The sequence below is a fragment of the Saimiri boliviensis genome, chromosome 16, assembly GCF_048565385.1.
Source record: "Saimiri boliviensis isolate mSaiBol1 chromosome 16, mSaiBol1.pri, whole genome shotgun sequence".
Classification (NCBI taxonomy): domain Eukaryota; kingdom Metazoa; phylum Chordata; class Mammalia; order Primates; family Cebidae; genus Saimiri; species Saimiri boliviensis.
This window is the reverse complement of record NC_133464.1, coordinates 82,842,060-82,855,241: the sequence shown is the minus strand read 5'-3', so window position 1 is coordinate 82,855,241 and position 13,182 is coordinate 82,842,060. Positions and strand designations below refer to the sequence as shown.

General features: G+C 42.9%; 1 protein-coding gene across 1 annotated transcript in view; it reads left to right on the top strand.

The window, feature by feature from the left end:
• The window catches only part of ATP8A2 (ATPase phospholipid transporting 8A2), a 653,421-nt gene that overhangs the window by 387,855 nt on the left and 252,384 nt on the right, over positions 1-13,182 (top strand). The window contains exon 26 of the mRNA XM_039473330.2: positions 8,670-8,853. Coding sequence (XP_039329264.1) covers positions 8,670-8,853 — 184 coding nt within the window. The remainder of the gene's footprint in view (positions 1-8,669; positions 8,854-13,182) is intronic.

The following is a 13,182-nucleotide window of genomic DNA, read 5'->3' as shown; positions in this document are numbered from 1 at the left end:
AATCAGCAAGTTACATGGTTATTCTACTGGGCACTGTGTTGAATAGTCATTTGTAGTACAAAAATATTACAGAGGTATTCTCTTGTGATGAAATCTGATTCTAGGCTTAAATCATTGCACAAAGAGCAAATAGATGGTTGGGCTAAGCTTGGCAAAGTGATGCACACCTGTAGCCTCAGCTACTTGGGAGGCTGAGGCAGGAGGATCGCTGGAGACCAGGAGTTTGAGAGGCAACATAAAGAGATCCTGTCTCAAAAAAAAGTGTATCTATATAAAATATACTATACATTAGTATAGTATATACACACACACATGCACACACACATACACACACGTTAAGGTACTTAAATATAAAGAATTTGTGGCCAGGCGCGGTGGCTCAAGCCTGTAATCCCAGCACTTTGGGAGGCCGAGGCGGGTGGATCACGAGGTTGAGAGATCGAGACCATCCTGGTCAACATGGTGAAACCCCGTCTCTACTAAAAATACAAAAAACTAGCTGGGCGTGGTGGCGCGTGCCTGTAATCCCAGCTACTTAGGAGGCTGAGACAGGAGAATTGCCTGAGCCCAGGAGGCGGAGGTTGCAGTGAGCCGAGATCGCGCCATTGCACTCCAGCCTGGGTAACAAGAGTGAAACTCTGTCTCAAAAAAAAAAAAAAAAAAAAAAAGAATTTGTTTGGATGATTTGCATTATGCAACACCTCCAAGACCACATATGAACGCTCAGTAAGCTGGGATCTCTTAGGCCCTCAAAGTGCTTATGTGAGGTGTTATGCAGTGGCTGAGGCGGGGCTTAAAATAGTCAAAGCATTATGATCCAAAGAGGCCAGAAAAAAAACAAAAAAACAACTAAGCTTAGGTGTTAGCTTTTCCCAGGAGAGCCTTTGTAAGGCCAAAGATTATTGTCAGCCATATGTCATTAAAAGTCAGAAGGCCAGGCACGGTAGCTCATACCTGTAATCCCAGCACTTTGGGAGGCTGAGGCGGGTGGATCACCTGAAGTTAGGCATTCAAGACCAGGCTGGCCAACATGGTGAAGCCCTGTCTATACTAAAAATAAATAAATAAATAAATAAATAAATAAATAAAAGCTGGGTGTGGTGGTGCGTGCCTGTAATCCAAGCTACTTGAGAGGCTGAGGCAGGAGAATTACTTGAATCCAGGAGGCGGAGGTTGCAGTGAGCTGAGATTGTGCCATTGCACTCCAGCCTGGGCGATGGAGCAAGACTGTCTAAAAAAAAAAAAAAAGAAGGAAAGAAAGAAAAAGAAAGCTTTCGCAAAAAGCATAGAATGTTTTTAAAGGTATTTGTAGAAAACGGAATCAAGACCAATAGCGTGTTGGTCAGGAGGTTTGCAAACAATGTAATGATATCTGTCTCTTGAATCACAGGACAAGTGGGGTGTTTTATCTGCCTTCCGTGAATGATGCCTTTAGATCTCACAGAGGTGGCCAGTCATTTACGTATTCCTTTCACTGTCTCCGTCTGTGAGTGGGCTTTCAGAATTGCACACTAATAGCATGTTCCTAGGTCTGTTGTTTATATGGAAGTTAAGATCATTTTGTTTAAATAAACTGTATTTTTTTTTCCATTACACTTAATTATGGGTGGAGATGTAACTAGTCTTGGAATCATGATTTTGGTAGTTAGTCACCATTTATCAAATGTCTGCTGTACAAATCTTAAATTACACATTTGGGGAAGGGTGAGGAAAGGGAAGGACAGAAAAGAAATAAAAGATGTCATCTCTGTCCTTGTGAAGGTTAGAGAGAAAAACATAATCCCCCAGGATGAATATAACCAATTACATTGGCTAGTTTATAGAAAGAAATGTACTGATTAAATAATTTGGAAGCCAATTTTCAAAACTTTTGTATTACCTGACTGCTCTTTCATGATGCAGCTAATGGCGTTAGGGAAAGAATGGTAACTTGGGTCACGTGGCATTTTGTAGGCAATCCCATCTTTTATGTTCAGATGTGGTTTTGAAATGTTTAAGGATTCCGAGAAATGCTTCCATGGGAGGGGCGCCATACCACCTTCATCTTTAGAGGAAATGCTGGGATAGGATTTCCGGAATTTTTTTTTTTGCTGCAAAAGCAACCACATCTAGAAACGCTCATCCTTGAAAGTCTGCACACGTGGCTCATTTAACAATCCGGTGCATGTATTTACTCCGAAACCCACTGGCTCATGGACTGTCCTTTTCTCTGTCAGCACTCGCCTTACTTTTCAAAATACATCCCACCTTAGACCCAACCCTTGTGAGGCTGCCTCTTGGTCGAATGCTGCCTTCTTTGAAATAAAACCTGAACTGCTTTCACCTTTCCTGAGTGATTCTAAAATGAAAGAGTTTTTGCATCTTTCCTGAGTTGTTGCATCTCTCAAAGGCACACTCTTGCAGCTTCCTTAGTTACACCTCTTCGCCATGTGTAAGTTTTTATAGTGAGGGAGCGCTTACATCTACTTTAGAACTACTGAGCCATTGAGTTGAAATTTTCTTTCTTTGTGCCTCTAAAATAAGCTAACCCCAGGTACTTACTGGGCTCACCTGAATGCACTCCCGCCCCTGCTACTATCCCCTTCCACTACTGCCCTCCCAACTCCAAATTCTGTATCTGCCACTGTGCTCTAGGGACCATTCCAAGCTGCCCAAATTATCTACTTTTAGAATTTAGGGCTATGATGAAATATACCAAAATCTGGGACATGAGATTAAAGTTTTGAGAGGGTCGCACATTTTGGGTCAGAGCACAGATGTTCCAGAGGGAACGACTGTCCAGAAGGCCTGAACACCTGAGCTGTGTCCTGCACAAATGTACTCAGTACATCTTAAGAAAGAACACAGTGGTCAGAAGGTATGTGGTCAGCCATGCAGGCATTTGATAAATAGGATTGGTTAATTAATTTTAGATTTTAGAACTCAAATATCAAGTGTTTGTATATCTGTCTACTTAAGCTATGAGATTTTTAAAGGTACTGAAGTTTTTGGCTGACTGCTGTGAAAAAGATGTTATATTTTATTTAAATAACTATTTTAATAAGAAAATCCTTTTCATAGGATAGTATTTTCAACAGGAAAATGAACACTTTTTCAAATGAAATCTTCTGATATATTAGTAGCACTTTATTTATGGTTAGATATTATGTATTCTAGGCTTGGTATTGATAAGTTGGTTTCTGTGTCATTACAAAAAACAATTTACAAAGTCTTGTATGTCATATTTTGGTTAGTTTCTGCCCCTACCACCTTCTTATTTGAGACACTCAGATTAAAAGAATATTTTTAATGAAACTTCAAACAAAATGTATATTTTCTGGGTTTCTGTCTGAGGCAGGAGAATTACTTGAACTCAGGAGGCAGATGTTGCGGTGAGCCAAGATCATGCCATTGCACTCCAGCCTGGGCAACAAGATCAAAACTCTAAAAAAAAAAAAAAAAAAAAAACCAAGAAGAAAAACCTATGCAAAACTTTAAGAAAGGGGATAAGATTCAATGTTTACTGTAATTGTTAACTGTCACTGTGGATTTTTGTATGTATCTGATGCTATGGAGATTCAAGGTTAGCTAGAAAACGTTTGTATTAGAAAGAACTTGTAATGTTGTCTAAGCCAGTGCTGGTGACTTGAGTATGGTCCAGAGACAAGCAGCATCAATGTCAGCTGGGAGCTTGTTAGAAATGCACATTCACAGGCCCAGCCCAGACTTTCTGATCAGAGGCTGTACCTTCATAAGCTCTCTGGGTGATTCTGATGCTTACTTAAAATTGGAAACTCATTGATCTAGGACAGTGGTCTTCAAACTTCCTTTTAGTCATCAGGACTGCAATATGTAATAAAATGTTTTCAAATCCAGATAGTGAAAGAATTTTGTGAGTCTGGTTGATTAATAAGTGTTTTGGGGCCTCTTTGATGTTCCTGGGTGGAGTTCCTTGTAACCTCTCTGGCTCAGGGGAACTCAGTGCACAAATCTGTAATCGAGATCCAGCCCTTCTTTGATAACTGGGCAGGTAAGATTGGAGGAGATAAAGAATCTGCTTAGATTTGCTCAGATGATATTGTAAGATCAGAATTAGAAACTATGAGAGCAGGGTTTATGTATATCAGATAAATTAATGTATGATTATTAGTTCTATTCGTTCTATTAGTTCTGTTAAACCCAAGGTTTCAGTTAGGTGCTATATTTGAAATAATTTTAGAAAGCTAGTTTTTAAATTTCAGGGACATGTATCCCATAAAAGAGATACTCCAGGAATTGATTTTTTAAAAATCTCAACAGAAAAACTTATTTTTCATTTTAGAATCTATTGTATTAGCCAAAAAAGCAGATAGAATACTTCTCCAGTCAACTGAATGCTTTTGGTTTTTATTTCTATTCATAGTACACCGAAATAGGTTAAAGAAGTGCCCCCAAGCACCTAGCTTGGCTCAGCTGTGGTCTGGAGTTTTTATTTTATGGTTGAATTATTATATGTTGGGAATACTTATTAAGTGTGGCATGTGATTCCAAGTCACAAGTTAAGATTAACAAAGAGCCGGCTTGTGCTTCCTGGCAACTTGGTACACTAAAATACCGCATATGGCTAAAGCTGAGTGGCGCTTCTTCAGTTTTGTAGAAATTAGCTGTTGGACATCTGTTTTGAACCCCTAGTGTGTGCTAGAATTATGTTTTCTCAAAGCATTACAGCTGAGGGCATAATAAATCCTTGATGAGAATTTCATGCTCTAAAACACTGTGGTACGATTTGCTTTACATACCCTGCTTGGGTTTTCTCCTTATTTTTGCTTCTTGGGAAAGGCAGCTGTTGAATGTCATAGATTGTACTTTAAGCCACTGGAATCCTGCCTTGACTTACTTGAAATCCACATCCCAGAGCGGCAAGCCCAGTGAGTCTATTTGACTTGCTCCTCATTTCCCATTGGTTGGCCTGTCACTAACCGTAACAGAAAGCCAGCAACTTTAACCTCAAAGAAAACCCCGGGTCTGTATAGGTCCTTTCCTGCTTTCCGACCCGAGATTTTCCGACCCCTGCAGTGTGAAGTGGCCAACCCTTCTGCCTGTGGGCTTCCTTTCTCTCCAGACCACCTCATTTTGCTGATGAAGAGGCCAGCTTGCTTGATCACTTGGGTGACATATACACTCAAGGAGTCACAGCCTCAGGCCTGCTGAATCCTGTTACTTTCTGTGTTATGCTCTCCTGTGATACTTTCATGGCTGCAGAAGAGGAGTTTGCAGATGAAGCGATGGCCTCTTAGTGATGTTCTGCCTCAGTGAGTGAATAATTTTGATTAAAAAGTGATTGATGTAATCACAGGAATCCAGACTCTGGATCCACTATGTCCTCAGTGTCTCAGCAATGTCTTTGCACAGCCCTTAGACCAAAAGGAAAACTTAAGTTTCTAATTATTAAGTAGGTAAAGTCAAATAATATAAGCAGTATTTATGACCCAACAACTTAGCAGACATTTGAAATAATAATGTCATTGAAAGACATACATTGAAAGAAATAATTCTTATTTCCTCCATCGTTAAATAATCATTACCGTTGACAGTGGCGTGTGGTGATGTGCCTGTGAGTGCTGCACGACTTCCAAACCTTAGGGTAAGCATAGCTGCTGCCTTGCTCATTTCCTATTCCACATCGATTTTCACAAGGCATTTGCTTTTTATCATCATCACCACGAGAGCTCAGCTTCTCAATGACATATCATGAAAAGGGGTGCAGTGTGATTTATTGTCAAAACTGTGAGCTACTCCCAGCTAGTATTTTGCACCGTTACCTGAGAGTTGCTGCTATATTTCCCTCAAAAATTAAAAAAAAAAAAATCTGCTGCAGCATCCCCAGGGCAGCTGCATACCCAGTTGGGAACCACAAGTCTGACGGCATGCAGTTCTCAGAGGTGCCCAGTCTTGTTTTATTTTGCTTTGTTTTTCCAACAGTTAAGATGTTTCACATATCATATGCTAGGTGTAGTAAGAGATGCAATTGTTTTATATTTGCTAATCACCACAGTGGTTTCACATTAATGCATCACAACTGTTATATGTAAATTTTTGGTGCCACAAAAGAAGTAACCCTCGAGTATAAATTTCCTCAGCAAGGCAATTTACTTCTATAGAAGGATGCATTTTACAGACAGAGCAAAGGCCAGTGCACACCTGAACAAGGAAGGGGGAGGGGTTCGTAATCCTGATACAGATAGCTGCTACTGCTATGTTGTTCCCCTAGCGGCTGGGGTTAGACCGCACAGTCTAAACTAATTATGCTTGTCTATTTTAAAGACAGCAGGGGTATGAGCTGGAGTGGTGGGGTAGGTAGTTTGACAAGAAGGAACAGGTCAGAGCAGGTGACCAGGGGTGACTCAGGTCAGAGCAGGTGACCAGGGGAACAGATGTGAACTACTGATTAGGACTAGCAGGAAAGTTGTTTACTGAAAGTAGAGGCAAGGGGGCGAAGAGAACCAGGAAGTTAAGTTTTAAAATGGAGAATTAAAGAATAAGAGAGCTGAACACGCTGTCATACCAATTCTTTGAAGAGAAACTTGGAGTTTCCTATATCTAACGCAACCGTCCCATGAGGTGGCTGGTTCTCATTTCCCTGATCCCACTCATGAAAAGCAGGACCTCATGGACTTCCTTTCCCTGCTTAAATGGTTAGTGTGTGGTGCACAGGAAAAGGTCATACTCAGGCCTTTATCTATGCCTCTCAGGTTGTTTTCTCCAGCCATATGTGGTCTGTGGTTCCGTGGAGTTCAAAAATAAAATGGGAAATCACTTTTGTGTAGCCAATTCCAGTTGTGGACTGCCTCTGCCTAAAAGAGCAGCCCTTGGCTTCAAGTAGCAGTTGCACAAACTAGGAGTAAATAGATACAGCTTAATATCCCATCATGTTAAAAATGCTTATGTGGAGTTGACTAGAGGCTTCATTGATAATCAGTGGTAAAGTTCAAGTAACTTTCTTTTAGGCCACATTAAAGTGAATCTCGCATCTGCTACCAGGGAGATGGTGATTCTGTCCTATTCTGCTTTCAGTTGCCTAAAAGAATATACTTGGAGGCTATTTTGCAAGTTCTGAAGCATGCCTATTAAATAATGGTTGAAGAACCTGAGAATATTTCGTGAGCAGCAACAGAGCTTTGGGAGGAAGGATGTGACATATATATAAAATATAAAGACAGCTATGTCTTTATATTTCAGCCTTCCAAATATTTGTAAGAGAAGTTACACTTTTCCTGTTCTAGCCCCAAATGACAGAGTTAGTACTCTTAGATATGCTCAGTAACAACAAAATTCATAATAACGTGCAGTGGTCGCACCTACTGCAGCAGGCATCTAATTGCTGCCATTGCAAACCCTTGTGAAAATGGTAAAAGGGAGATCAGATTGTACAAACCGGCTCCTAAAGTCCTTTCATTATGTTTTTCTAACTTTCTAATTTTTATCTTTGCCACCGAGCAAAGGCTTTTTACACTGTTCTACATTTGGTTTGCTGTCTCACCAAATGCATTTCTTTCTCAAGTTGGTAAAATGAGGTGTCAGGTAGCACTTAGGTTTTCTGTTTGGAACAGGTGTCTTTGTGAGTAGAGACCATCTAAGAGCAGATGAAGTTCTTAATGGGCAAATCTATGAGTATCCATTCTAGCTGAAGAGTGAAGTCCATATGTGGGTGTGGTCAGCAGACCTCTGGGAAATCCAGAAAAATCTTTTAGTTTGTGTTTATTCTGTGTGTGTGGCGGGGGATGGGGGTGATGTTTAAATAATTCATGAGTTTACCTGTAAATTCCCTAAATCAAGCATCGGCTTACCAATTCAGTATGTAGAGTCAATCAGTCGCGAGATGCAGGGATGCTGGTCTTTGCTTCAGGCTGCTGTGTTTTCTGGTCTTACACTCTGAATAAGCACTTCATTATCATGAATACCCCTCTGCTTGTACTGACTCCTTTTCCCAGACAACTTGAGGACTTAGGAAAGCTTGCCTGCCATCTTTGATTCCCCTCCTACACAGGGGCTGACCTTCACGCCCCCTTTAGGGCTGTGCTTCTGCACGGCTGAGCAAGGGGAGACTTCTACCCGCTGACTTCCATCCCAAATCCTCTGCCTTGGCTGCCCTTCAAACACAGCTTCCTTTTCTGGGGTGGACGTAGAGACGTCTTTTTTCTTTCCTCTTTCCCCAGTCCTCTTTCTGCACTTTCTCATGGCCTGCCAATTTCCTTTCCCTTCTATAAAAGCAGATTTTGCAGAAAATTCCCTTGCCAGCCCTAGGTTGTATATGATGTACCATAAAGCAAAAGGAGGTCTGTGCTGGTTTTCTGATTTATTGGAAAGACATTTCTGAAGACCCCTGTAATGAGACTGACTGCGTTTATCATTTAGCAGGGCACATGTACTCCTGAGAAGTTCATGCAGATGCCTCTCACCGAGCAGGGTGATCACAAATAGGCTGTGTTTTAAGTTAGTTTTCTGTTGTGTATTTCATCTGAGAAGTTGGCAAATACTTGAAAGCCACAGGCGACTGTGTTCTAAAAGCTTCTTTGCACATGAGCATAAAATGTATGCATTGAATTTGGAGATCATCCAGTAACTGTCCTTTTAATGCAGTGGAATGGAGATTATAGCTGTTTCCTCTGGAAAGACGTGCATAGCTCTGATTTCCCTCTCTTTTCTCACAGAGTGTCTCCTCTGCAGAAGTCTGAGATAGTGGATGTGGTGAAGAAGCGGGTAAAGGCCATCACCCTTGCCATTGGAGATGGCGCCAACGATGTCGGGATGATCCAGACAGCCCACGTGGGTGTGGGAATCAGTGGGAATGAAGGCATGCAGGCCACCAACAACTCGGATTACGCCATCGCACAGGTCAGCAGCTTGGACATCCGGCTGTCCCATCCTGTTGACACATGATAGCTGGGCATGAGGACCTGGCACCTGACCTTCAGCGTAGCCCCAAACTTCTGCCACCCCTCTGGAGGTTGCTGTCTAAATGAAACCCCAGGGATATTTGGATTTCTCTGCAGTCGTGATCTTGTGTAGTTTGGAGGCCCTGTCCTGCTGGTTGGATTTCTTTAGCCAGCTGTGGGGTCGGCCAGGCTGCTCTGTGATCCAGGCAAGGTGCTGCTCCTGACAAATAGGTCCCTGTTCTTGCTACTAATAACCTCTCACCCTCAGCTTCTGCATCTGCTGCATTGCTTTTCCTGCTGCATCCCCTGCTGAAGCACAGCTGTGCTCGCGACAGCCTTTCTGTATAATCCCATCCCGGTCTCACCCCTCCCAAAGGTGCTGGGACAGCCTCTGGTCAGGCGCTTAAGGTCAGGGAGAAGCAGTGATTTACAGCTGCCACTTTCTCTGTAATTGTGACAGGGGTGCTGCCCAGAACCACCCCTGTGAGGTGAATTGCCGAGACCATGAGCTGGGTTGGGGCCGTGATGACCCCATGGTCAGTAGCAAACAGCCTCCTGCAGTTAGGCCAAGTTCAGTCTCTTCCCCTCTGATCTGAGCATCGCATGCCCGGGCTCCTGTTGTGCTGTACTTCACTGGTGGCCTGAGGATGAAAGAAAGATTCACTCCATAATGATAGCCCGAAGGTGAAGGAAGATAGCCAGCTTCCTGACCTGTAGGGTGCATATCCAAAACCACCTTTGCAAAATTATGACTGAGACAGTAGAAGAGATCTACTTAACCAATTCTATCTTACGTCTAACCTCCAAGCTGTGCTGGTTCATTCCTGGGCATAAGCTGAACTAACTTTGAGAGAAACTTTTAGTTTATAGTTTAAACAAAGACAGTAACAGCCCTTTTTCAAACAGACCTCCTCCTTGCCTGGGGACTAGACTGACATTAGCCACAAGATTAGAAATGGTGGCTTAGGAGTCATGCAGCTGGAGGCTACAAGATTCTGACCCTCCTAAACTGCTCCTAAGATCAGTGCTTGAGATATTGTTCAGACCATGCACTTGATGCATCAGCCAGCACCACCCAGATCAATAAACTGGCTCAACTAATCTTGTGGCTCCCCACCACCCAGGAACTGACTGAGCTTTGACTCCCTATGATTTCATCCCTGACCAATCAGCACTCCTGGCTCACTGGCTTCCCCTCACCCACCAAGTTATCCTTAAAATCTCTGCTCCCTGAATGCTCAGGGGGACTGATTTGAGTAATAATAAAACTCCAGTCTCCCTCACAGCCGGCTCTGCGTGAATTATTCTTTCTCTATTGCAATTCCCCTGTCTTGATGAATTGGCCCTGTCTAGGCAGCAGGCAAGGTGAACTCCTGGGGTGGTTACATATCTAGATGATTTGGCATGCTGGGTCATCCAGAAACCCTAGACATCGCAGTGAATGCAAGGCATGTCCCTCTGTCTCCAGATTGTGATATGTCATAAATAAATGCCTGCTCATCTGCTGGGTAGCAGGAATTCTCCTGTGTTTCTGTGGTGTTGAGGTGTTTGAAAATGTGTTCACCTTAATCACATGAACACAAGGAATTAATGGCTATACACTCCTTCAAGCTGAAATCAGGGGCTGTATATAAAATGTGAATTAGCTTCCTATAGCTCCGGGACTTCAGGCCAGTCCTTTGCAGCTCTGGGGCTCCACCTCCCCAAAGAGGGAGCTCTGTGTTAGATAACCTCTCAGGTTTCTTCTCAGCCCGCAGTTCTGCAGATGCAGGGAGGAATTACAAAATCCTCCTGGCTCTGAAAAGGGCGTGCAATCAGTCTTCTTTCTTTGCTGATTTCAAATAAATCCTCAAGATAGTTTCTGAAGTAGGTAAGAGAAGGAATCCTGATTTTATAGGTGGGCAAACTGGGGTTCCTTCGTATCAGGTGACTTACTTCAGGTCCAAGCAAGCAAGCATCTTGGGGTTGGAAAACAACGGACCTGAGTGTGAACTTGGGGGCCGGCCCCACACACACCTGCCTGTTTAGTTTCCTGAGTCAAATGCTTTGAGGCCTGTGGGACTCGCACTTCCTGTAGTCTGTCAGCAACCATAGATGTTACACACCCCAGCATTATTAAATACTTGAGTTATAACATCATATGGCTGGAAGGGATCTTAAGAGGTTTCCTAGGAGTTCCAGGCAAATATTTGTCTGTCTTTTTCTTTAAAATGTCTAGGGAAGGGAGATCCCATGACCTGCTTTATTGAAACTGCATACGAATAGAATGTGTTATCCACAGCAATTGCTCTCTTCAGATGAAAAGCGTCAAAGAAGGGTGGAGCAGGGAGCGAGGCTTTAAAACACCATTGGGGGCTTTCTTGCCCCTACAGCATCATAGCTACTTCCGGCAAAGAAACTGATGCAGCCCGCATGTGGCTGTGCTCCCTCATTTCTCCTGTCCATGTTTCTGTTCCCGATTAGGCGGGGGTGCTGTTACTTCAGGGCAGGTTCCTGCTAACCTCACACCCTTTCCACCAACCCAACATGCTGCCTCTACCTTAATCACTGTGCCAGAAATGCCACAGCCTGATGAATTTCTTTGCCACTGTTGAAATGGTAAACATCTCTGGTTGTTTATCACCTTGGGCTTTATCTGTTCATTTTAATGTGGATGTGTGTTTTTTTTTTATTACGCTTTGGAGGAAGTACCCTGTAGAGTTATTATACTCAAAAGGAAAAAGATATTCAGCTCAAAGACTTACCTTGGGAAAGCTATGAAGTGGGCAAAGCCCTGATTCTATTTCTTCCCTGCCCTGCCTTGTGTTTTTGTGCCCAGGGCTGCCCGAGACTGAGCACCATCCTTTTTCCGCTGCCTTGCCCTGAGCAACCTCGCCACTGCTCTGTCGTGGTGCTCCTGCGGGCTTCGGCTTCCCATTCTCCTCGTGAGAATCATTCCTGCCCCCTGCCCTCTTAATGTTTTTGGAGCAACCTCATGAAGACAGCATTTTGATTTAGAATATACTTTTTTTTTTTTTCTGAAAACAAATCACTCTGTAGCGCTCAAGTTGAGGCATTCAGGATGACTCAAGCAGATGCTTTCTTTGCCCACTGAAGTTTGCCATCAAGGGGTCCCGGTCAAATACAAACTTCCTTTTTATTTGTTTAGCTAGTTATTTTATGATTCCCCATTCTCCTTTGGAATCCTTAATGAGCCTTTACGGGGAGTTTTATTTTTCCACGTGCACCTACTTCTGTCATTTTGAAGCAAAGATTTCGATTCTGAGTGTGTGGTGAGCCCCATGCCCACCCCTCACCTCCTGGAAGGACACGCTGAGCTGCTACTTCCTCCTGAATTTTTTTTTTTTAAGTATTGTATTTTCAGTCTGGTCATTTCTTTTCTATTGAGAGTTACATTTAATTTCTTTCTTTCTTTCTTTCTTTCTTTCTTTCTTTCTTTCTTTCTTTCTGTCTTTCCTTTTCTCTTTCTTTCTTTCTTTTTCTTCCTTTCTTCCTCCCTCCCTCCCTCCCTCCCTCCTTTCTTTCTCTCTTTCTTTCTTTCCCCTCTCTCTTTCCTTCCTTCCTTCTTTCTTTCTTTCCTTCCTTCTTTCTTTCTTTCTTTCTTTCTTTCTTTCTTTCTTTCTTTCTTTCTTTCTTTCTTTCTTTCTTTCTTTCTTTCTTTCATCTTTCTTGACAGAGTCTTACTGTGTCACCCAGGCTGGAGTGCAGTGGCATGATCTTACTCACCACAACCGCTGCATCCCAGGTTCCAGTGATTCTCCTGCCTCAGCTTCCCAAGTAACTGGGATTACAAACACACGCCACCATGCCTGGCTAGTTTTTTATATTTTTAGTAGAGATAGGATTTCGCCATGTTGGCCAGGCTGCTCGCGAACTCCTGACCTCAGGTGATCTGCCTGCCTCAGCCTCCCAAAGTGCTGGGATTACAGGTGTGAGCCACTGCAGCCAGCTGAGTTACATTTAATTTCAAAACTCATCTGAAATTAATAGGAAGTGTACAACAGCAAAATAATTTCTGATGTTCTGGGGCATTCTCAATACAGCCTGCTTGTCTTTCCGAGTAGTGTAATAGGGTTCAAGTTTGTGGACTTCCTGACACTCTTAGAACAGGAAGCATTAAGGTTTTCATGCAAGGGAACAGAGGAGGAAGTCAAATCCAGGGCGAGGCATATCAAATATGTAGAAACGTGGTGTAAACAGGATTGCCCCTAATGGCATATTCATGCCAGAGCGGGATACCATGCACCAGACCAAAGAAACTCGTTACCCTCCCTCCGGCACAAGGCTT